Raw genomic sequence first — 25,465 nt, forward strand, 5'->3', positions numbered from 1 at the left:
GGAGAATCAGTCCCACTATTTTCTTTCATAAATTAATATCCAATTAACATACTTATCAAGAAAACAAATTACTCAGTATCTTGTATTTTAAAATCAGATAGAAAAACTTTAGCTTTGCATAGAGTGCACAGGGGATGTCCACAGGTGCAACTGGGTGATAGGCACATTTTCAAATTAGACCAATTTCCTAGCAAGGTGGGAGCTCAGTGCCAGACAGCAAGGTAAGCAAGCCTTGATCCACTGAAGTCTAGTGTGTCTACCACAGAGCTACACCCATTTGTTGTACAAAATTTTATATTGGATCCAAATTATGCTTCTCTATAAGATTATTTGGCATATTAGTTCTGAAGTTTCTGTTATCTAGCTGGCAAAGATGATTTTTTTATGCAGGAATTTGTTGCCTTGAAATTTATACAGATTCCTTTCCTGCTTCTGCAAAGCTTCAGAGGAGCTCCCGCTACCTTATCTGTTTCTGTGGCTCAGCTGTGTTTTGAATACAAACCTGAGCAAGGGAGTAACAGGCATGCAAATCCCTACCCCAGAGGTAGCCCTGAAAAGGCACTTAACATCAGAGAGATCCCTCTGAGTTACATAGTATCATAGTATCAGTCAGGGTTGGAAAGGACCACAAGGATCATCTAGTTCCAATCCCCCTGCCATGGGCAGGGACACCCCACACTAGATCAGGTTGGCCAAAGCCTTGTCCAGCCTGGGCTTAAACACCTCCAGGGACGGGGCCTCGACCACCTCCCTGGACAACACATTCCAGGGCTTCACCACTCTCATGGTGAAGAACCTCCTCCTCACATCCAGCCTGAATCTCCCCACCTCCAGCTTCATTCCATTCCCCCTAGTCCTATCACTACCTGAGATCTTGAGAAGTCCTTCCCCAGCCTTCCTGTAGGCCCCCTTCAGATACTGGAAGGCCACAATTAGGTCACCTTGGAGCCTTCTCTTCTCCAGACTGAACAGCCCCAACTCCTTCAGTCTGTCCTCACATGTTCCCACTTGCTCTCTCCTCTGTGTCCAGAGCAGCACTGCCATCTTGTACAGGCAGATACAGCAACTTGAGGACTGAGCTGTCCTCTTTTGCAGTGCTTCATCCCAAGTTCTTTATATAACTCATGTGTTCTCCTTTATTCCGTCAGCACAGGGCAAGTGGTCCCAAGCTCATTTCAGACCCTTATCAGTAATCACCTTTGCCACCTAGTTTCAGAAAGGAGATCTTTGCAAATCATGTCCACTGATTGGCTGAAGGCGAACAAAATCCCAAGAGATTTTGTAGCTTTAGTGAAAGAAAATCAGAAGCACAGCATTTTGAGGCAGTGGGGAACTGCATTTTGCCAGTGTTTGAGGGAAAGTGACTGTATTTTTGCCAGCATCTGTGACTTAAGTGCATGGTACTTATCACAGGGCAGACCACCTTGCATTCTCCTGCAGACTAGGCACCTGCCACTTGCTTTCACTGGGGATGTGATGCTGCATGGTAGGTTCAGACATCCATAGATAACATTTGTTCTGTTACCATGAAGTGAAATACATACTGGTGACAGCTGTCTCAACCAAGGGGAGGCTTTCTCCATTCTGATTCTGAGCGTAGACACTGACCATATACTCAACTGTGGGCTGCAGACCTTCAATCGTGACTTGTGTTTGATCTGTCAGGAAAGAATAACATTAGTCCACCTGCAGCTGCACAAAGCTGCAGGAAACTGGCCTTCTAGTAGCACTGAATGAAGGTCCTGTATCAGCTATATCATGAACAAACATCATTAAAACAACATGAGATTGCTGTACCAAGCTTGCCATTTGCTTACAGCATGCTTCATTGGCAGTGCACAGCAAGGTATCTGCAATTTTTACCTGCTTGAAGTCCCACAGCTAAAAGGGCAGGTTAGTACAGTGGAAAAAATAAGGCAAGAGACTTTCATCATTTGGGGGGTATACAACTAACCATTAACCCAACTGCCTCACAAGAATCCCAGAGTGGTAATCTCTGCAGATCCCACAAAATGCACTGTGCTTCTGAGAACAGCCAGAGCTGATTTGGCAGGCTCTGTGGCAATGAGATCCAGCTTGCAGCATATGTGATTGAGTCCATGCTATGACCAAGGGTCATGTTATGTGACCTTCAGAAGGATTTCAGAGGAAGTTTTGCTGGATGTTGGAAAATGGCATTTCTGAAAAACCAATGGCATTTCTTTAAAATCTAGGTGCCTTCCAGAGGCATTGAGGTTGCCAAGAACAAGCCTTTGAAGCACAGTGATGTCAAAAAGATGTGAAGCATTCAGGATAAAACTTTGCCCTAGCTTCTCCTGCATGAGACCCTATTAAAGTCAGAAAGATGGCAAAAAAAGGGACAAGCAGGAGAAATTTTGACTTCAAGCATGTGCCTAGTGCCTAATAGTGTTGATTCTAGTGGGCACATCTTGCATTCTTAACAGATCTGGTGAAGGATGTCATATGTTCTTACCTGCAGGAACATTTTTAGTTTTTGTGGGCCCATGTCCTTTCTTGGGGACAGCTGTCACACGGTATCCTGTGACTGGGGATGTTGAAGGAAGCCATCTAACACTGATACTGTTGTCCTGGACATCGGTAACTTGCATCTGGGATGGTGTGTCTATTTCTGGGCAACAAAAGGTTGTTTTTTTCTGAGTATGTTGGTACAGAAAATCCTCCTGCCACTGTTGCCTCCTAGATCGATTTTATTCTACTCTTTCTTTTCTAGGCTGTGCTTCTTAAAACAAAAACCACCTGCTGCTGCTTATTCATCTCTCATGCTAGCCCTGAGCAAGAAACCTTAACCATAATGTGTAGGTGATTGACCTCATACCAATGATAGTTGAGAATCTGTGTTGTTTTAAAGACTTCTAAATGCCTTTATCTGCAGCTACAGTAGGAGAAGTATTAAGCTACATCCAGATCAGGAGTGAGACAATGGTCCTGGAGTTAGAAAGTCAGGTCTCACCAGGATTACATAATATGACAGTGTACCAGAAGCACCAGAGTTTAACTCAGAAGTAACCCCCTGAAATGAGATCCCAACAGGATCTGCACTCTGCATAAGCAGTCAAATATTGCTTGTATCCATCTGGACTCCACAGGAACTCCCTCCTCCAAAAGCCCAAGTTCATGATCCCCTTCTGTGTTGTGTCATTATCACTCTGGGTCACCAGGATACACAGCTCCATTGAAAATTATGGGCTTACAACAGAGCCCATGACTTCTAAAAGAAACCAGGGATCAGTGACACAAATATATGGGGATAAGCAAACACAGAGACATAAGGAGTTTTTGTAGATTTGTTTGTTAGTTTGTCTTGTTTAAAGAGGTCTCACCTGTTTTGTAGGTGACAGTGACTGGCTTGCTACTGGCAGGGCTGTCTCCACGGCCAGTTACAGCATACACAGTGATGGTATAGTCTACGCCAGGTTTGAGACCAGTGATGGTAGCAGTGGACATGGTGCCAGGCACTGTAAACTCCTGCACAGGGCTGCTTCCACCTAAAGGGGATGAGGCAAAATAAGGAATGTAATTAATTTCTAAATGATACATTTTAAATTAATATAAAGTCCAGAACAATCCCATGTGCATCAAGTTGAAGACATAACCTGCTGAAATCAACAGGGTCAAGACCAATACAATGAGAAGAATGCAATAGGCACACAGAACCACCTGGATCATTGAGTCCAACCTGTCATCACAGACCCATGACTAGACCATGGCACCAAGTACCACGTCCAATCTCCTCTTCAACACCTCCAGGGATGGTGACTCCACCACTTCCCCAGGCAGCCCATTCCAATGACGAATGACTCTCTTGGTGAAGAACTTTCTCCTCACCTCAAGCCTAAACTTCCCCTGGCGCAGCTTGAGACTGTGTCCCCTTGTTCTGGTGCTGGCTGCCTGGGAGAAGAGACCAACCCCTTCCTGGCCACAACCACCTTTCAGGTAGTTGTAGAGGGCAATGAGGTCACCCCTGAGCCTCCTCTTCTCCAGGCTAAACAATCCCAGCTCTCTCTGCCTCTCCTCATAGGGCTTGTGCTCAAGGCCTCTCACCAGCCTTGTTGCCCTTCTCTGGACACGTTCAAGTGCCTCGCTGTCCTTCTTAAACTGAGGGGCCCAGAACTGGACACAGGACTCAAGGTGCTGCCTAACCACAGGGGCACAATGACTTCCCTGCTCCTGCTGGCCACACTATTCCTAATGCAGGTCAGGATGCCATTGGCCTTCTTGGCCACCTGGGCACACTGCTGGCTCATGTTTAGGTGGCTGTCAATCAGCACCCCCAGGTCTCTCTCTGTTTGGGAGCTCTCCAGCCACTCCGACCCCAGCTTGTAGCTCTGCATGGGGTTGCCGTGGCCAAAGTGCAGCACTTGGCACTTGGACTTGTTGAATGACATCTCGTTGGACTCTGCCCATCTGTCCAGTCGGTCGAGGTCCCTCTGCAGAGCCTTTCTACCCTCTAACTGACTAACATCTGCTCCTAACTTGGTGTCATCTGCAAATTTGCTGATGACTGACTCAACCCCCTCATCCAGATCATCAATGAAGATGTTAAAGAGGATGGGGCCCAGCACTGATCCCTGGGGGATGCCACTGGTGTCTGGCCACCAGCTGGATGTGGCACCATTCACCACCACTCTCTGGGCTCGGCCCTCCAGCCAGTTCCTAACCCAAATACGCTGCAAGACTCTGAGATACAAGACATTGCCTGCTGCAGTCAAACTTGCCTTTGCTGTTTTCTGCAGTTTACTAATAGCCCCAGAATAGAATACAGCTTCTGGTCTCTGACTGGCCATAGCAGCCTGCCCTCACCTGTTTCACCATAAGTGATCCGGTAGTATCTGACTGTTACTGCAGGAGCATCCCAGGAAATTACAAGGCTGGTTGGGCTGGTGGGGGTGACTTCTAGGTCCCTTGGAACATCAGACACTAGAAAAACAGAAAATTGAATTTTTAAACACAATTAACCTACACCAGGTACATGTTTCACTTACCACACCATGCTCCCTTGCTACTCATTGGTTCCTAGTTCTAGCCCAGTGCACACGTCTCTACAAGAGATGTGTCTGGTTAAAAAGTATTTGGCATTGGACTAGATTTAATGAAAAAAGTTCTATTGGCCCCAAAGACATCTGACTTGATATGAAATTAGCATAGCTCCTCCCACTTGTTTCTAAATCAGGCCCTACCTCAGTACTGCAGGCATTTCCCCAGGAGCAGAGCTTCACCCTCTGGTAAGGCAGATCTGGCTTAACAGTAACTCACCCAAAATCCTCACAGTAACTTTTGGCCAGCACTCTCTCAAGGCTTACCTGTTGTTTGTTGGCCAACCAAGGGTAAGCTCTCCTCTCTGCCGCTGATGGCGATGATACTGACCACATATTCAGTTCCGGGAAGCAAGTTGGTAAGGGTGATGGAGTTGCGTGAGGGGGGCACACGGTCCTCCTTGGGCCTGCCAACACCCTGCTCTGGGTGATGCCGGATCTTGTACCCCGTAATGGCAGCACGAGGAGCAATCCAGTGGACGGTGAAAGAATTGGCAGTTATATCCGAGAAGTCAAGGCCAGTGGGGGAATCAAGAGCTGCGTATTTCAAAGAGACAAGAGACTGAGCTCAACCAAACTACTGATCATCATCACCGCTGCCATGTTTCATTAAGCTCAGCCAGATCCTAAGCCAAATGCTATTCAGCCACAGAACTAAAGAAATATGTGCTCAAGATCATGCAGTGGAATGCAGCTACAGGAAAAGCACATGGCACAGGCAGAGGACACAGCATAAAACAAAGCAGGTGACCAGCAAAGACTGGTGACACAGCCAAGAAAGACTCAGTGACAGAAACAATAGGCTCTGCCTAGGCTTGTCCTGATGGAGAGGGTCTGGAGGGGGGCCACAGGAGTGATCAGGGGGTTGGACCACCTCTGCTGCAGGGACAGGCTGAGGGACTTGGGGTCGTTCAACCTGGAGGGGAGGAGGCTCCATGGATACCTGATGGCAGCCTTCCAACACCTGAATGGGGCCTACGGGAGGCAAGGGCCTGCGGTGACAGGATGAGGGGCAATGGCTTCAAGCTAGAGTGGGGCAGATTTGGATTGGATGTCAGGAAGAAGTTCTTCCTTACAAGGGTGGTGAAACACTGGAGCAGGTTGCCCAGGGAGGTAATAGAATATCTCCAGGGAAGGGCTCCAAGGTAAGATTTGATGAGACCCTGGGCAACCTGATCTAGTTGGGGATGTCCCTGACTGTGGGGTGGTTAGACTAGATGACCTTTGGTGGACCCTTCCAGCCTGGACTATTCTATGATTCTATCTGTACCTTCACACCAGGGCCTATGATGCCCTGTTTAAAACCAAATTCTGCCTCTCTGACCTAATGAAACAAAATTTCCTAGTGTTTCCCAAGACATACACTGATTTGTTCTTTGATATCTAGCTGATTACCCATCAATGAGGTAGCAATACAGAAGAAAGAGCAATCAAGTCACATTAATGATTACTTCATGAGTGGCATTAATTGCACATGTGTCTCAGGATGCACTGAAGTACCTGTTTTCTGGATTCCAGACAAAGGTGCACTCTCATGTTGCTCAGAAACGCTGTAGACTCTCACTAGATATTCAGTACCGGGGAGCAGATCTGTGGAGTTTTAAGTACAGGAAGTTAGACATATTCCTTTACTAATAGCTAGAAGTCACTCAACCTACACAATTTTAACTGTGTTTCTTAAGGGAGGCAATCAGGTTTTGCTTGATGGAAGATCTGAGCCTCCAGGACAGTAAAAAAAATAAATCTTTTTTTGTGGCATTATGGCTGCTTGCAATGTTTTAGACTGAAAGAGCATGGTATCCTCTGTAATTTCTTCAGTAGTTTGTGAAAACTGGGCCAGGGTTAGTTTTCTACAAAGTTTCTTCTAGTTATCTAGTAGTTCAGTTATGCACCAGGCTAAAGCTTTAGCTGTTAACTAAACTGGAGGGCCAAGGATTTCCAACAAAGCTATTCCAACTCAGATGAGCTTCAGATCCGCTCCCTTATTCTGAAACTGAGTATTGCCTCTCACTCAATAAATGTGATTCCAGGACAGATGAAAAAAAAAAAAACCAAACACACCCTTCAAATGCAAAACAACCTTTGCAGCAGCAAAAATTACTGTCAGCTTTTGAAAATGCCCACATTTTGTTGCCATATGCTGTGAGGTTCCAATGAGTATTTATTTTCAGGTCCCGAGCACACAAAGCCAAGGGAGTAATGACCTTTTGCACATTTTAATCCTCTCCCTGAACCTCTGCACTGCAAGTCCTTGATGCTTTTGGCAAACCACGTGAATAATATGTATTTAGTCTTAATACCTAACCAGGCTTGTAAACCAAAGCAATTGCCGCATAGTCTGGATTCACCACCGTCCTTGGATCAATGGGAAAAACTTTCCTGTGTTTTGGCTTTAACTCGAATAAAGCAAGTGGCCAAATCTCATTTAGCGTGAGTTTGTCGGAGGCTGCTTTGACATCAGCTTAGATCAGCTGAGAATTTGGCCAGTTATACTTACAGTAAGCAATTTTTCTTTTGCCTTGAGGCCTCCTATATTTGTTTAACTTCTGCAGGTAACCCACTTACTTGTTAATATCACCATGTTGTCTGAGGGTGAAATTGTCAGCTCTGCAACATCCTCATCCTTCTTCACAGGTGAGTAGCGCACCAAGAAATTGCTCAGCACAATGGAAGTTGGTGCACTCCAAGTCACTCTCATAGTATCAGGCCCCACATTAGTGAAGCGGAGATCAGTGGGAGGAGGAACAGCTACATAGCAAAGAACAAATGTATTTTAGTTCTATGATTGGTAAAAGTGGATCAAAATGTTTGTTCAGGTAATCACCCAAGAAAGTATCTCATGCATAACTGACTATGTCAGACCCATGCAACAGACTTCTAAACTACATCCGAGTTCTACTATAGTTAAGAGAAAATGTGTCTGCACTACTGTCAGGCTCCCTTAACATCTTGGCAATTCCCAATCCTTTAAATATACCCCATGGGCTTAATTTGAAAACAAGGTAGCAAGTGTCAGTAATGTGCTCCTTGCAGCTGGATTTCATATTACTGATGGGGAGCCAAGAGAGGTTTAAAGTTGCCATACAGCAGCCTACAGATGGAAAAGTAATCTCATCTAGAATTCATACATGCATACACAGGAGAGGAGGAGGTATATCACTAATTTCCTATGATTCTACTTCTACTCGTGTGGAAGGATTTATAGCCTCAGGATTTTCAAACACAACAGGACTTCATGCAAGAACCACTTTTCAGCTCACCGCCTGCTCATGCACTACAGAGACCCTTGACAGTGTAGCATGGCTGTCAGTGGCATGTACTCAGAGAGTGCCATTTCACCTGCATCCTTTGGGGCAATGTGCAAAGAGTGGGGCCACCACTGAAACAGACTGCTGGAAGCTCAAACAGCTATCAAGGCTGGAGGGGTGTCTGCGGAACTGCTCCTCCCTCTGGCTCATATTTTAGGAGATCACAGTTTACAAGCCTGGTGAATATACAGATCATGTTTCAGGCTCATGATTCCAACTGGATCCTGGAAATCTGAACAGCAGAAAATGAACAAGCCTGGCAAGTCTGCAGCCTTTCACAGTATGGAAATGCCTCAGGTCAGAAAACTGAGCACTGCATAGCCACCCCCAGCTGCCATTTACAGCTGGGTCTGCCTGGCTTCCCTTCAGTGAGTGGCTCGATTCCTCTTTGGACAAAGCCCCATCATCCTGACAGCCAGTGACAGCATGAAACACTGCCCATGTCACAAAAGACAGAAGTTTTCAAAATTCACCCGTTTGCTGTGTCAGAGTGGTAGGGGCGCTCTCTCCGCCATTAATGAGTGTGATTACACTGATGTCGTAATCAATGCCCGGCTCCAAGCCTGTGACTGTGTAGTATCCTACTGAGGAGTCCACAAAATCTTCAAAAATAGGGACACTTTCTCCCGCTGCCACTACAGTGATGCGGTACCCAATAATGGTGGAGGCATTTAGCGGGGTCCACCTCAGGCCGATGCTTGAGTCAGTTATGTCAACAAAGCTTAGGTCAGTGAGTTGGGGCACCTCTAATGAGTTAAAGAGCACATGGGAAAGGCAAAGACACAGAGGCAAAAGACAGACAAGGGAGAAAAAAGCAGTGTTCATCACTCTCAACATTGACAGAACTGTGGAAGCAATTGCGGTGATATGCAGAATTTCCCTTTGGGTTTGGGGGAAAAAGGAAGGGGTTTGGCGTTAGAGGTTTTCTTTATTTCCTTTTTGCTATTGTACCCTTCAGTGCAGTCTTCAGCTGCCTCCCCAGAGAGGCAATACACTTCCACTTCAGACATATCAAAATTTTCTACAAGAGACACTTGCAACAAATTTACTTTGAGCAACAGGGAACCATAAAGACCTAGCATCTTCTCATGAAAATAAAGAGGGGGAAAAAAAAATACATCCTTTTTTTTTTTTTTTCCAAGGCAGAAAACAAGAGATCAAAGTCTATTAGCATATAAATAAAACAGCTCCTCTGAAGTAACGGTTGATCAACCCTCTAGAATTTTTGTCTTGTTCTAATGGTAAGGTTCACTTTTATCACTGGAATCATGAAAATATCAGCCTGTTTGAGGGAGCTAAATCAGACCACACCCTCAGCTGGTGAGAACCATCACAAAGTTACAGGGTTGATCATCCACTGGCCAAACTGTTTTTACTGGACTTGGAAAAAACTCTCAAATCTCTGTAAAGGCTTGAGGATCTGGCCTAGAATTCCTCAAGTTCTACTTAGCTCTAATTGCTGCAATCTATGTGCTAGAAATGGATGGTACAGAAGAGTAACAAAAGTATCTTCTTGGAAAGATGACAAAGGGTTAAAAAATGACCTTTAGAAGGTAAGAATTCTCTGAGTGACAACATCCCTGTATTCAGAGGTAATGCCCAGCATATGATGTGGCCAAGAGGGCAACTCAATTTGTTGGCTAAATTGTTCAAAATATTGGCATTAAGCCACTGAATAAGGATCCTCTTTAATGACCTCTAGATACTGCCTAAATTTCTGTAGGGTAAACAAGCAGAGCTGTGCTCGTTTTCCCTATCGATATCAATCCTGTTAGCAAAGCTGTTCTCTTCCTGCATGTTAAGCACAGAGTTGGGCAGGGAGTGGGGAATGTCAGGTGCGTCTTTCATGGACAATGTCCAAACCCTCAGGTGCTCAAGGCAATAGACTGATATTGATTTAAACCACAAGAGTTGGCTGTGTAACTTCAGCATGGCAATCCCAAAATCAGTGGGAACTACTAGATGCTCTTCTTCCCTCAGGATTAGGCACCAGTAGGTGAATCAAAGATGCAGGACTGGGAATCCATTCTTTTGGATTATTACAAATTAGCTTAAAAAATATTATGGGACAGTAATATGCAAAAGAGTGGCTTTAATAAATGTGGTTGCATTCTATTTCAATGTCCTTCCAGGAAAAGACATATTTTACAGAACAGATGCAAAAAAAAAAAATGCCAGTTTTCCTCAAAATCGTTGTTTACCTACGTGGAATGCATGTTCCATATCACCTTTAAAGAGTGCTAAAAGCCAGAGACATACATTCTTAGCTTTCCCCCACCGGCAGACAGTAAAGGGCTAAAGCTATTACTGCTTTAATTACGCAGTATCACAGCATTAGTTCACCTCCAGGGAGCATACAGCACTTCAGTGAAGCATGGAAATTTTAAAGCAGTGTTATAAGAGCGAGCACACACAGTAGCTGGCATCATTTCAGGGCTGAGCAGAAACATAAACAAACAAACAAAGCCCTCACAAAGGAAAATGAAATTAAACCATTTGGGGAGATGCACATTAATTTTGCTGCTGTGGTTACAAAGGTAGTTTCATGTAGTGTGAGGTGGCACATACCACTTTGTGTCCCAGAAGTGCTAGTGACAGACCTTTCAATCTCAGCTTTCCTCTCTATTGTCCTGAAGTGATCTCCTGCCATGACTGCTGCCAAAATTTCTCCTGTGCTCACTTCTCACTCATACCTCTCTTCATCTACTTCCTATTTTCTTCAGCTGTGCTCCAGATGCTGGGGCACTGCAGGGTCAAGTTAAAGTCTCTCTTGCTCTCTAGCTCAGTGTTACGACACAACAGATCCATCCATCTCTTTATCACCACCCTGTTGACAGACTATGTGGGATGCCTGTGTAGAGAAGCACATGGGTGTAAACACCGCTCTATCATGTGTCGGTACACAGCTATCCCACTTCTTGAGACTGAATATTAAGTCTACACCCTCTGCCATCAGACTAATAGGAGTTCTGCAATGTGAAACTCTTAAGCTCAACAATTTGACTTTGAGTGGCTAAAACTGCTACTCATCCTTTCATTACCTTGTGTGATGGTTTCAGAGATGGGAACACTCTCCTGGTCGTCCTTGACTGAGTAAACACTGACATTGTACTCCACACCAGGGTTCAGGTTTTCAAAGGTGCAGGTGGTTTCATCTGCACCTACAACTTCCTCCAAGGTAGAACCCTGCTGCCCATTGGTAGGAGCAGTGGTCACTCGGTACCCACTGATGCCTGAAACAGATATACCATCATATAGTTATCTCAACCTGTATTGATTTACATCAGGCCTCAGTATAAGCAACCGAAGCAAATACATGATATTTTACAAGTGATTTTGCCAGCTGGAGCCCAGCAGGGAAAAGGTTGCTTAGTCAACCACCCCAAAATGTGCTTTCTACGAGGTAGCCATGTAATTTCAGTTCCATTTGAGACCTTAACTGAAAAACTCATGACTCACCAAAAAAATTGCATCTACTGACAAAGTAGGGTTTTCAAAAGCTTTCAATTACTGAGTTGCCAAAGTTAATTACGTATCTCACATCAACTATTGTGGGAGAAGAGTGCATCTTCAACACTTTCAGAGTCCCATGTTTACTCTAAATAACATGAACTCATTCTTCACTACCATTTTGCCTTCTTTTCCCTTTTAAAACACTGGGCATATTAGAAGAAAGCCTTCAAATACCCAAACCAGATGAAATATTTAAACATATTCATACTCCAAAAATTGCATTTTACATGGGATGGAAATTATGAAGAGCCCTATAATAACCTATACTTAACTGTAAATCATATCCTTGAATATATATAGGAATATGTCATGTCTCCTTAATGAACGACAAGGTATCAGACAGCCAATATTAGAGTTCTGGTGCAAGAGGTTTGAGCATAGTGCAAGTTCACATTGTTACCTGGAGTTGTGCTTCTATCCCAAGAGACTACCAGGATCCCAGTATCAGGATTGGGCTCCAGGCGCAGGTTGGTTGGTGGGGACAGTGCTGCAAGCATTCAGACAGATGAGTCATTCATTTATGGCACTGAGAGTCATACTAGTTCCATCAGTATCACTCCTCCCCAGTTTACATCTTTACATTTCAAAATTAGCTAAGAAACATCCTCCTGAAGTTGTGACCCTGCATTGCATAATCTAGTGTTACTGTCACCCATGCATCAGGAAGAAAAACATCTTCCAGACCATGGCAGTAGGAAAAGACTAGAACTGTCTCCCAGAAGACAGCCATTCATCCAAGGAGCACAGAGGAAACAAAGGTTACAAGGAATAGCTGTAGAAAAGGAAACATGTCCTACGTGTAGTCACTCTCCTGATGATAGGAGTCTCTCTCTCCTGGCCATCCATCAAGACTGTGAGGCTGTAGGTGTACTCCACTCCAGGGGTCAGACCAGAAATCACAATGCTACCAGAATCAGAGATGACTTCCCGAGGAGCCTCTCCACCTTGGCTTGGGCGCACACCCAGCTGCAGAGAAGTAGCAAATTTTGCTTTTCAGTCTCAAATACACCTGTCCCAGCTAACTATCAGCAATTTGGCTTATCATCTAACATGAGCATCATGGGCCCTTATGCTGAATGTCCACTGCTAATCCTGTAACTTGTCTTTCAGATGTCCTGAAGCCCAGAGGATGTGCTTGTGCTGACCTGTGTGACCTAGACCTGTAAGCAGCGTCTTTTGCACCTCTTTCTTTTGTGCTGCTATCTTCACTGCAGTCCACAGCAAACAGCTTTAATCTGTGCTTCCTATCACAATGAAGTAAGAGGGGGAAAAACACAGGACTTCTGTTTCTCCTACCTTGAAACCAATCCTTGGGGCGGGTGTCCAGGTGATGACAATAGAAGTCTCAGTCACTTCTGTGTTAAAAGGAGGAACAGAGCCAGCAGGTTGATCTGTAAAATGAATTGAGGTAGTTGAAGTCTCACCATTCTGATGGCCCATACTGTTAGAGAACCAGATTAACAGCAGTCCAGATAACAAGAGTTATGTAGGAAGTGCTGAACTATGTAAGTGCTGAAGATCCAGTGATTTGGGAGAGATCTGACAAATTCTGTCTGCTGCTGAACTTGACACAGCATGCAAGTTTCATCACAGCTAGTGCTTTTGTTAGTACTAAGGAAAACAAAAATACTGAAGTGGGCCTCATGAGTCCTCTATGCATTCAACCCTAAGAATTTGGCATGATATCTGAAGTGTTTCTCAAGAAACCTCACTTCTTTTTCTCCTTCACTCACCATTCAGTCAGCAGAACACTATACCCTTGTCTGTCATCCAGCTGTGTCAGCTAGGACCATCTTGTCCCTCACCAACATCTTCAACTCTTTTGAAGTCAGTAGAGTGAAGAGGAGCTCAAAGAATCTGAGGTCTCATTGATAGGTCAGGAACATCACATAGAAGCCAAAGCCTTTGTATACCCCAGAATCAGTTTGAAAAACTTCTTTAATCTAAATTAACCTTGTTAGTAACAATGATGATTTGTTTTTTTCATCTGTAGTCCTGAACTGGACTGATTTCATTCAAATAAAACAGAATATTAATTTGAGCAATAATAAGCAATATTCATCTGAGATATCCAACCATAGCCTAATGGAGAAATATTTATAGATCAGGCTGTCTGTCAGCAAAACAGCATCTTGCCAATGTCAACAGTGCTACTCTGATTAACAGTTTGAACCTTTATTTAAATTTCACATTGTTCTAAAAGAAACCACATTCTTTTCTGAAAAGAGGATGTGGTTTGGGGCTTGGATGGCTTTGAATTTTGTTAGTTTATATGATGACTACATCATTATTTAAACAGCCAATCTATTTGTTCTTTCTAGAAGTATGTGTGGGTTCTTATAGAACTCCCTATCCTCCCAAAGTTTGCTTAATATTTCTTCCAAGCCAAGAGCACAAATCCAGATGACTGAAACAAAAAAGAAGAAATAAAAGAAGAGTAAAGCACACTGTTTGTGTCAGTTTCTGTAACTGCAGTTGAGCTGCCCTAGATGGTAAGGTTGGGCTTGAGAAATGACTGCCTTCAGCTTTATACAAATGACAGGCTAATTATTCCTTGCCCAGTTGAAGGGAGCTGTTTGCTTTCCTTGATTTCTCATGCCAAAACCAAACAAATGGAAAGATCAAGTAAAATTAAATTTCTTTGTCATTCAGTTAAACAAAAATGGAGGTGCCAGAAATAAGTTTTCCCTTTTGATTTTAATCACCAGAAAGCTGACATATATTTTACTAGAAGCTTTTTGATGGAAATAACTCTTTTTCCTGCCAAAGGAATGAAGAAAATTAAATACTTCCCAAGCAGTTCTGCTGGGATGCCACTTCAGAAGGCTTCTTCTGTAAACCAGTTCATAATAGCCACTTTCAGCACAAGTTTTGAAGAAAGACCAGGGTGTCAGGGTAGAGGACTGCAAGCCTGGTTACACTTACACGTTGTGAAGACTCCAGTCTCTCTGGCACTTTGCAAGTCATCTTTAACTGCCACAAGGTACACGGTGTACTCAGTGCCAGGCTGCAAGTTCCTGAGAAGGTACTTGGTGGCAGAAGGTCCCACATTGTAGGTCCTTGGTTGACCTCCTCTTGTAGGACCTGCAGTCAGGCGGTATCCTGTGACCACAGCACGGGGCCGTGTCCACAACACTAACACTGAATGCTCCGTGGTGTTGAGAAATCTCAGGTTGGTAGGAGCATCAAGCTCTATGGAACAAAAAGCAGAACATGCATCAATTTTCCAGCTGTACAGTTATACTTCTACTTCATTCCTACTCCCAAAGTATGCCTGTTACCAAAAAAAAGGGTGTGTAGCAGGAGGTTGTAGAGCCTTTATTTCTCACATAGGGCACATGTGTAACAGTAGGGAAAACAGAAGATGGGGACCATGGAAGAGAGCTGGAAACAGAAATAAAATAACTATATCTATGCCTCAGTGCCATGCAGTAATACTCTGGGCCAGGCAGACCTGCGTGGTGCAGGCTGCAGTGATTTGAGTGGCTGCCATACATGCCACTCCATGGGAAGGCAGGCCAGTGGCTGAGGCAAGACAGATGGACCCGAGCTAGCTCAGGAATCTCAGCAGTTTCTCATGAGTGTGAGCATTTTTTAAAATTCAGCTCAGTTTAGACTTGTCTGCATGCACACTAAAACCTATCTTTAGCTCTTTTCCACTAGAAAGATTTATTCTTTTAAATCTTTGCCCAGTTCTACTCCCTACACTCTCAAAGTCTCTTCCCAAAACAAAACACCCCCACTCTGTCATTTTACTGCAAAAATAAGTAACAGTCAGCAACTTTCCACATAAAACCAGTTCCTAGATCTACTTAAAAACACCACCACCATGGAACCGACTACATAACAATTCTAAGCATGCCCACCCCATGGGACTCATGCAACAGCTCTCTGTTGCTGCCCCTCAGAAGCTGCTGAAACTGATAACCCAGAATACACGTAAACATGAGGCTGAAGTAACGCAGCCTCTTCTGCACTGCACTGGAGCCCTGTGAAGGACAGAGATGTTGCTACCTTTGGCTGAGACATAATGAGGCTCAGAGGGGGAAAGACAAATAACCAATTTGCCTTTACAGCAAGCAAGGTAGCACCAGCTGCAGTGAAGAACCTAATGTCTACATGGCAAGTTTCCCCAGCTTTTCTAGGCCTCAATCATATATTGAAATCAAGAGCAGTGAAAAGAGATTCCATCAATGCTCTTTTTTTTGATGACAAGTGCTTTTTCCTTCCCCGAGTAAATAACATTTTTGTGATAAAAATTAATGTTTTCCAGGGACTCAACAGGAAATGATTTTTGTCCTTTCTATTGTTTCTCCAATCATTTTCTCCCTTTTGGAGGGGAGAGGGAAAAGGCAGCAAGAAGTTCCTTCTTCCATCACTTGCAAAAATGGGGGATGAGTGTGACCATCCTTAGGCCCACCTCCATCTCACAGCCTGACAGCTTTATTTCTCTTTTTGGTACTTGAATGTGTTCTCCGTCTCCTCTGACAAGGACCATATCTTCCTCCACTTTGTAGCCTATAGTCAGTTCCTTTCTGCACAACTGCATTAAGCTTTTACAACTTCCTCTCCCCATACTTAAAAGTGGAAGATTAAAAAGCCACACACACACACACAGTTTATTTGTGGAAGGTCAAAAAGAGAATTGCCTTTACACCGTGGGAAGAGACTTCTGCTGCAGGGCTTTCCTTGGGAACTCTAAATGATTTCTGTTTCCCAGGACTTTCAATTACAGGATGCAATTTATGTGAATACTTTCTGAAATGTGGTTTAGGGAAAGCAGTTACATGGATGATCATAGCCTATGGAAAATTATTCCAGATATTTGCAACCAGTCCTGTGCTTGAATCAAGTGTCTGTGCCCTGATGCACACCTCTCTGTAGACTTTCAGAGGTGACTCTACACCTAGCCTTGGCTCCTGAAAACAATCAGAAAAAATTACAGATCTAACTAGGAACTGAGCACTTCTTTAAATGCCTCCAATGGTTCAGACTCCTAAGTCATACTCTTGCTTTTAAAAACTTGGCTTAAAGAAGAGGGTGTTAATAACCTCTATGCTACACTCAAATCAGATACTTATGCCAAAGGACAAACTTAAGGATCCCATTTTCCCCAAGAAGTCAAAGGAGATGGTAAGAGAGAGAGACCCTATTCAGGTCTCGTAACTTCATGAATGTAAGTAAATAGTATCTCTTAAACAGCACGGCTGTATTCCCAGCTTATCCCACTTCCTTTCCTTCCCTCTCATCTTTCTTAGTCTGAATTCTCAAAAGTTGCTCTCAGCAATAAGTATCAGAACATCAGCAGATGCACACTGCTGAATTTTGGTCCTTTGAATAATGGGACCCAGTCGAAGAACACTACACTCTTCTATAAACACAGTCATTTCTAGAAATAGAAGTCACTCTTCTATTGCCCAATGAATAGGTCCAGTCAAATGAACCACATCCTAGGTTCTGTCTGACTTGTTTTTCTTGGATCAATACCAGAGATAACCATCTGAACCCATGTTCAACTCCTCTTCCACCTGAAAGCCTACATGTGCTCCCCTCTGCACTACTGCAAGGCAAAAAGCAACACCTGACAGACTACTTTGCTTGTCATCTTGCCTCAAATTAGTGCATGCTGCACTGCCACTAAGTCCTTAGCAGTCAGGTTCTGAGAGATCCTGCACAGCTCTTCCATGCTCTTCCATGCTCCCCATGACTCTTGTCAACAACCCATTGAGGTCACTGTAAACCCATTCCCCAGGTCTCACTGGAATAATAGTGACATTTCTGGGGTGCTGAGACAGCCTGTGGAAAGCAATGCCTGATCTGGCAGAGTTGAAATGCAGCCCTTTTGCTGACAAGGCCTGTCCTTACGTGTGCGTGCAGAGCTCTGACTACTACCAGTGGAGACAAAGAGCTGTCAGAAAGGAGAGAGGGATTTTCAGAGCAATCTCAGCAAGGTTCCTAAGTCAGGCTGCAAAATGCTTCAAGGTATCCTCAAAAAAAAAAAAAAAAAGGACAAAAAAACCCCACAGGCTGAACTCTTGTGCTGTGAAAGAACTGCAGGGCCCATCAACTCTCAGTCAGTAATAACGAAGTTGAATTCCAGCCATATGAAATTGTTTTAAAGTGCCATGAAAGTTAAACTCCCATTGAAAAGCCCCAAAGGAGGATAAATCTGCTGAAGAGATCATTGTCTGACTGAATGAATTCCCAGCCCTGTCATCCCAGTTATGGGATACCTCCTGGGCTATAACTGTTGCACATTTCTCCAAGCGACAGAGAAATCTGCACTTCAAAGGTTGAAAAAAAGCATGAAGGAAAGACACTTACTGGTGGTTTGCTCTCCAGTCAATGGTTTGCTCTCCCTTCCCTGGTTCACGGCAAAGATCTTAAAGAGATAGGTTGTTCCAGGCAGCAGGTCAACAACTTCAGCAAAAGAGCTCCTGGTGATAGGCAGTCTCTGGCCGTGGTGGCCGGGGCGATTGACAGGGATCACCTCCACTCGATAGCCAGACACTTGGCTCTGTGGTGGAGTCCACATGATGGTGATTTTGATATCAGAAACCTCCACAAACTGCAGATCTTTGGGTGGAGGAACTTCATCTGTGGACAGAGCAATAGAACAGTGTTTGAGGGAGTCTGTAGCAATTGGCAGAAGAAGCTTTAAGTTTACATGGGAGGAAAAAAGTGAATTTTGATGGAACAATAGCTAGCCCAAAAGTATTTACCAAATTAAAAACATCATGGTAACCTTTCTGTAAACATATATACACATATTCCCAGCCAAACAGGCTACAATTCAAAATGTCACCACATAGTTATAAGTATCACATACGTTCAGTCCTAGAAGCTATCATGCTGTCTCAGAAAGTATAAGACCAGATGTAATATACCACAGAACTTCAAGTACATACAGAGTCAAAAGTCTGGGGGCAGAAGGGAATACTCCAGGGGCTGGAAACAGGAACATCCTTTTAAAATTAAAATTGAGGGGTTTCAAAACACATTGCATGTTCTGAAGGTCTGTAATTAACTTAAAATCCATCTTTTATAATTAAACAAGTACAGGGGCTGATCTGGCCTTTCTTGAAAGACAAAATCCAGTTCCCTCTGTGTTGGTCCACAATACTGCACCCTTGAATTCCTATGTTCAAATGAAATTTCTTCAGATGAGGACTGATACTGCCCTAAGGTTAACCAATGCACATTTTTGGAAGTCAGATGCCAAACCATAAAATCATTGAGCTGAGTTCATTCCTGGTAAGTTCCCACTTGAAAACATGAGCTTGCAACTTGCAGGACCATCAAATTCCACTGCTCCCACACCAGATCCCAGCTCTTTCACTATGCTTTCTTCTGGTTTGGCTATTCAGACCAATTGGATACTTAAAAAACCCTGAAGCCATTTTCCTCTTTCTTTTTAATTGTGTGTGCCCCAAGCTTAGATTTCCTGCCGCTATTTTGGTACATCAGTGCTGCACAATCTCCCATCCTCACCAATTGCAATGACAGTGATTAGGACTGGAAGGAGAAGCTCAGGTGAACCATTTGGGTTTGTGTTGTGGTATCTAAATACACATCTTTAAACATTTGAAGGCTAAATACTGAGACCAAATGATTTAACAGGCTCTTAAGAGGATCTCTTAGCGGAACGCTCTTAAGACAGCTTAGGAAACTGATTTCTTTCCTACAGACACAACACAAGGCCAGACTTTTGACCTGCCTGCAGTCCATCCCCTAGAAATTACGACCCTATTAATGCAGAATTGTGGCTTGACTGTGTCAACTCATAAGTGAGTGTGACTTGACTTTAGAATACCAGTGACATTTACAATTAAAAACCACAACAATGCCAAAAAGCAGAACTAAGTCCAAAGACTGGTTTAGCTAGGGCAGTGTGAGCCTGCATTGTCACTTGGCTCTATGTACCCACAGAAAACTCAGTGGCTGGTATCCGGAACATGCTGATCATTACCTGTGCGTGGGACACCTGTGGTTTCCTGTTGGATGAAGATAGGAGTACTCTCCTGATTTTCTTCCACTGCATAGATGCTGATGTTGTACTGAACACCTGGCATCAAGTCACTGAGTGTTACAGAGGTTGCAGTGTCAGGAAGGTTGAGTTCTGTGCTGCTGCCTTCCACAGAGGGTGTGTAGATAATCCTGTAGCCTAAAGCAAGAGAAGTCCATTTAGTTCTCACAATCAGCAGGCCAGCACAAGGAATGCTAGAAATATGAGCTAAACTGATCTCCCCAAGCTGAGGTTTCATGAAAATAGTCCTGAACTTCAGCAGGACCACTGGCTTCCACAGATGATACATTCATAGTGTCTTACAAAGCACAATCTGACCTGGTTTAGAATGTTTTTTAGTTATGATGTGGATTTAGGTCTATACATTTTTCATTCTTGTTACAGGATGGTTTGGATGACAGATACAATGAGAAGGTCAGGGAGCTCGGTTTTCTTTAACACCAATCTAGAAGGAATAGTTTTGCATCCAGCCTCCTGAATTGCCTGCTTTGGACAATGGAAGCAAGCAAATGCTAGGCTGCCCATGTGCTTTCCAGCTGGTCTCTCAGACTGGGCAGAATTATGCACTAGATCTCTGTCCCAGAGCTACACTTCATTTTCTCTTTTGTCTAGATTTCAGATGCTATCAGAATAGGACCACAAACCTGTGATTGGAGCCTGTGGTCTACTCCAGCTAATGACAATTGATGTGTCATCTACACTTTCCACAGTGTGCTCAGGAGGTGCATCAGGAGCTGTTTAAGGGAATAAACAAGAGGACAGCAAGAGTGAGGATAAGAGGTAACAACAATTTATTGATAAAACAACGTAAGCAGCTTTCAAAGTGCAGCAACATCCACCCACACATACCTGTAGTCTGTGAAGTAGACAGGATCAGATTCTGCTCTCCTTCTTCAGAGATCTGATAGACATTAACAATATACTTGCGACCAGGAAGCAAATCAGGGATGTTGACAGAAGTGGCTGTGCTTGGAAGATCTGAGAAAGGTGGTAAAGAAAAGATTGCCTTAGCAATTCTATCATTCTGCTTTTTCCCCCAAAGAAATAATTTTAAGACCTCTATTCTAATCTGGGCTGAATCACAGTTTTCCTGCAATAGAACATCAGTCGTTCTGCAATGTCTCTTTAGTCCACATCGAAACAACTTCTGTGGAGAGTCAGGACAGATCTCCATACTTAGCAAGCAGACAACAGCTAGGACAGAAAGGCTTGGTGTGTGATACGGCAAAGCAACTTAAGCGGCAGCCCCCCGCACTGTGCTGGCATTTAGCCATCTCAGCTGAGTGCTCACTGCATACCCAGACTGTTATTATTTTCAGTACAGAAATGTATGGAAAAATTTTCACATGGTCATATGGAAAGACTGACTCATAAGTGGAGAAGAACAACATTATATGGACTGATGAAGTTCCCTCCTCCCTCCCTTCCCCCAGATGTCCACCTACATGCCAGATGTAGAAAATTCCCCATGAAGCAGCTCCTTAATGGCCAAACTGAAGCCAAGCACCTTAAGGGAAATTGGGAATTGACTGTAAGCCTCTGCCTGTACAGAGATGAGCTCAGGAGCTGCTTCGCAACACAGCTCCGCTGCCTGGGCAGCCAGTGTGCAGACAAGAAAGGTGGTGACAGTGCTGGCAGTCCCTGTGTAAGCCACTTTCTGCTCATGAGCCCATGCCTGTGAATTCAGGGGGGCACCAGTCCAGGGAGAATTACTAGGCTGGGGAATTATTGTTATCTTCTCATGTTGTTCTCCTATCTCATTTATGTTTGAACAGCTATTATGACCTCAAATCCCTGTGAGATGTTTCTATTACCATGGTTAAGACAGGAAACTGGGGAAAAAAGTCAAGATGAAAATATGGATGGTGACACAGGCTCTACAGTAGATGCTGGAAAAGTGGATTCAGTTTCTAGATCTAAGTTCAGCATCTTTAACCAGCCTTCCAGCTTAGCTAAATTGTCACATCAAAGATGAGTAAGATATGATCCAAATAAAACAACTGACAAAGTAGACGGTACAGATATCCATGCGATGACAAATAGCCAAGAGGGCATTTGTGAAACATTTCTCTTTGTCTGTTCTGACGGAAGGAGAAAGGTACAGCAAAGGTACAGCAGCAGGTTCAGAAAGCAGACTTGGTTCTCTTCTCCTCTGCACTGCTGCTCACTTTCAGATGCTGTGGAAGCCAGCAAGTTTACATGATTTCAAAAGGAAAAAAGACTGGACAAATTCATGGTGCTGAAAGGAATAAATACATCCACCCATACAAATCTACTATCCTTTGGCTCAGAGAGCTGCAGGATGCTGGGGAAGTATTCTGAAGGGGGTTTGCTACCTACTTGTCTTATTCTCATACTCTTTCTTGTACAGCAAGATCCCCATAGCTGTTGACACTAGTGACATACTTTTAGCAATGCTTTGGTCTAGTAGACTGAGAGATTGTCTCACCAAGATACTGTGGCTCATCACCCTCCTCACTCAGCTCATACTCAACACGGAATCCAGAAACTGTGTCAGAAGCAGAAACCCAGGAGACAACAAAGCTGTTGGATGTGATTTCAGTGACTGACTCTGAAGTAGCAACCACAGGAGGAAGAAGAGTTGTCTCTCCTGAAACAGTGTTGCCTACGAGAGAGAATAAAGAGAAGTTTAATAAACCATCACTACTTCCATGTTAACTGGGATGCACAAAATAGACTTGGGTGAAGGAGATGAGTTTTGCCTGGATGCCCACTGTTCAACTTACTTGTCACTGCTGTGGTGCTGGTTGTGGTAAAATCAAAGCGGGTGACTTCTTTGTGGCCATAGCGCTGAACACTGATGAGCTGCCCTTCGTATATCACACCAGGCCTCAGGCCTGAGATGGTGTAGGAGTTCTGGTAGCCAGGGACAGTTGCTTCCTTCCACTGCCTTCCAGAGTTTTTCTGTAAGCACACAGACAAATATTGAGAGTCCCTATTCTGCAAGCACACATATCTAGTGACCTAACCTGCTACTTTGTTATGAAGCTCTGTGACACTCGAACACAGGTGTGACTTGAATGACTAATGCACAGATGGAATCAAGTCCAAGGAGATGAGCCAAGTATGCCAGGAAGCAGGGCTAATGACATTTTTGGTGATTAAGTTTCACTGAAGTAAATTGAAAAGGAACCCAACTTGCAACTTTTTCCTTTAAAGGAGGTATTATTTGTAAAATACGAACTAAACTCACCCCTTTATCAAAAACACAGTAAGCCACGAAAGAATGGATGGAAAACACACAATAACACTAAACCATCATCTGAAAACAATATACAGAAAATTTCCTCCCTTCTACCCTGCAGTTGAACTCTATGGGAAGCTCTGAAATAATGCTCCATCCTCTGAGGTTTGTACTCCAGTGCTTTAAAGCCCATTTCATTCAGGACTTGATCCAAGATACACTGAAGTCAGTAAAAAGATTTGAGTGCCTTTAATGTCTTTGGATCAGGGCCTTTATTGTTCTCTTAATAACAGGCAACATGGAGGTATTAATGTTCTTAATCATTAAGTGGTCTTTTGTGAAGCTGTACTCAGGGGAAATGTAACACAACTCATCTGCATGGGTTAAACCAAATCATTCCTCAAACATGAATGAGTCAACAAGGAGAGAGTAACTAGCTTTGGTTTAGACTTTAGAGAATATGCAAGATGACCATTTATTTAATCCTATCCTAGCTGTTTAGATCTTCATATCCTACCCATTTTTTCCCTCCTCATTAATAGGATAAAAATCTATCCCAGTTGTCTCTGGATACACACATGGTATTAAAACAATGTTTCATAGGACAAAGACACTTCCACAAGGACTAACTTGAGTTAAAATTGTGGAAGGATACAGACGTGCCTGCTTACTGTGCTAGTGGTTTGGTTAATAAGATACTTCGTAAATACAGTGATCAGTAAAGTCTGGGCAGGAAAACATCAAGTGTTTATACAGCACTGGTGGTCTCTGATCCTCAGAGGAACTGCTGACCTTAAGAGGACACAGGCACCAAATGAGCATCTAAAATTTGCAGGAATTATTAGCCACTTCTTTCAGACAACAGAAAAAGCCAAATACAGTATTTTTGGTGAATGCATGATGTTGAATGTGGCACTCACAGGTCTCCAGCGCAAGATGTACTTGGTGATGTGAGATCTCTCAGGAGCATTCCACTGGATAGGGTGGGAGTTTGGCTGATTTGCACTCTCTGTGATGATTACTTGAACAGGCCCAGCTGACCCTGAAAAAAAAGAGGGGAAAAAAAAAAATTGAAAGAATTGCCATTTTTACCACACTGGAGATGCCTTCTGCCTTCATTGTGGAGTTATTGAAATGCAAGAAAGTTGTGCGGCTCATGTACTATTTTGGTACGTGGGAGATAATTGTCATTGTCTTTCTATCCTTACTGCTTCACAGAAGCGGTGAATTAGAATATATTCGGGGGGAGGGGTGTGGAATTTTAGGTTCATTTCTTGAGCTAAACAAAACAGAAAAATCAGAGTGGTCTAGTATAGAAAGAAGTCTGCAAAGCAAAGTTGTATTGTTCAAAGAGAGGGAGCTTCTCAGCAACTAACTACTTTCATTAGTATCTTCTGCAAGGAGAACAAGAAAAAACTCTGAGAAATAACTGACAAATCCAGGTCTAATCTTGGCATGGTAAAGACAAATTCCTGATTTAACATTGAATACACCCTGCAAAGAGACTCTAGTCTTTCACTGTTTTTCTAAATTTCTTAATAAGTTGATTTGAAACACTGAATTTTCATGAAACTGGAGCACTCCACAGGTAGCGAGGCAGGTCTTCTGCACATAAACTACAGTTCAGTAGTGCTACAACACTTCAGACTACCAATTGTATTTAGATAGATCAGGCTCAGCTATATTTTTGCCACAAAGCTCTCCAACAGAGAAAGCTTTTATGATCTGACAGTTCTCTTTTCAGTCCCTCCCAGCCCTGCTGCAGAGGATTCACTGAACACTCAGCAGCATTGTCCTTGTGCTAGTTCTCTGAAGGTCCCAAAGAACACCCTGAAATCTACAAAAGTGTCTTGTTTTAGCCATTAAATACCTTCACCTCCTCCCCCGTTCAACATTTCTAATTATAACTTATTTGGACAAATGTGTAATTTTTATATCTGCTCCATATTTAATAGGACTTCCAGGTACATAAAACTGTGCACACAGGTAGAAAATTTCAAAGCTCACCTAACCTCAAACCTACATTCACAAACACGTTTGGTTGACTTACATATTTTCAGTTACTCTTATGTCTAAAGAAGCCCAAAGCCCTGCTCTCCAGTCTAGAGGTGTGCATATTTCACATAGCTCAGGGAAATGTGTGTTTAAGCAGAGTGACAGAGTCAAGCCCTCAGCAAGCCCCAGTAAGAAATCAAAGAAAAAATACAATCAATTGACAACACTGATGGGTTCAACGAGAGCTGTCACAAAGACCTTCTGTATGATGTGTGTGAAGCAAGTCACAGAGAAGGGGTGCTCACCTTACTTAGATGAAGCCTGTTGCAATAGACTTCAAAGGGGCTATTCCTCTTCAACCCTC

General features: G+C 43.5%; 1 protein-coding gene across 6 annotated transcripts in view; it reads right to left on the reverse strand.

The window, feature by feature from the left end:
• FN1 (fibronectin 1) overlaps window positions 1-25,465 on the reverse strand; it is a 57,337-nt gene that overhangs the window by 14,287 nt on the left and 17,585 nt on the right. For 4 of the 6 annotated variants that reach the window (XM_068138010.1, XM_068138011.1, XM_068138013.1 and 1 more), the window contains exons 13-32: window positions 24,027-24,148; window positions 22,649-22,826; window positions 22,351-22,527; window positions 20,751-20,879; window positions 20,546-20,635; window positions 19,845-20,039; window positions 18,200-18,472; window positions 14,801-15,067; window positions 13,172-13,266; window positions 12,673-12,841; window positions 12,276-12,362; window positions 11,404-11,595; window positions 8,836-9,108; window positions 7,620-7,802; window positions 6,555-6,644; window positions 5,322-5,591; window positions 4,822-4,938; window positions 3,342-3,506; window positions 2,474-2,629; window positions 1,545-1,658 (exon numbers count right to left, since the gene is read on the reverse strand). In XM_068138010.1, the coding sequence (XP_067994111.1) occupies window positions 1,545-1,658; window positions 2,474-2,629; window positions 3,342-3,506; window positions 4,822-4,938; window positions 5,322-5,591; window positions 6,555-6,644; window positions 7,620-7,802; window positions 8,836-9,108; window positions 11,404-11,595; window positions 12,276-12,362; window positions 12,673-12,841; window positions 13,172-13,266; window positions 14,801-15,067; window positions 18,200-18,472; window positions 19,845-20,039; window positions 20,546-20,635; window positions 20,751-20,879; window positions 22,351-22,527; window positions 22,649-22,826; window positions 24,027-24,148 (3,342 nt within the window). The remainder of the gene's footprint in view (window positions 1-1,544; window positions 1,659-2,473; window positions 2,630-3,341; window positions 3,507-4,821; window positions 4,939-5,321; window positions 5,592-6,554; window positions 6,645-7,619; window positions 7,803-8,835; window positions 9,109-11,403; window positions 11,596-12,275; window positions 12,363-12,672; window positions 12,842-13,171; window positions 13,267-14,800; window positions 15,068-18,199; window positions 18,473-19,844; window positions 20,040-20,545; window positions 20,636-20,750; window positions 20,880-22,350; window positions 22,528-22,648; window positions 22,827-24,026; window positions 24,149-25,465) is intronic. The other 2 variants (XM_068138014.1, XM_068138015.1) reach the window with 1 other exon arrangement.

This window comes from Melanerpes formicivorus, unplaced genomic scaffold (genome assembly GCF_026170545.1).
Source record: "Melanerpes formicivorus ecotype bairdi unplaced genomic scaffold, bMelFor1.0.p_v2 SCAF_5, whole genome shotgun sequence".
NCBI lineage: Eukaryota > Metazoa > Chordata > Aves > Piciformes > Picidae > Melanerpes > Melanerpes formicivorus.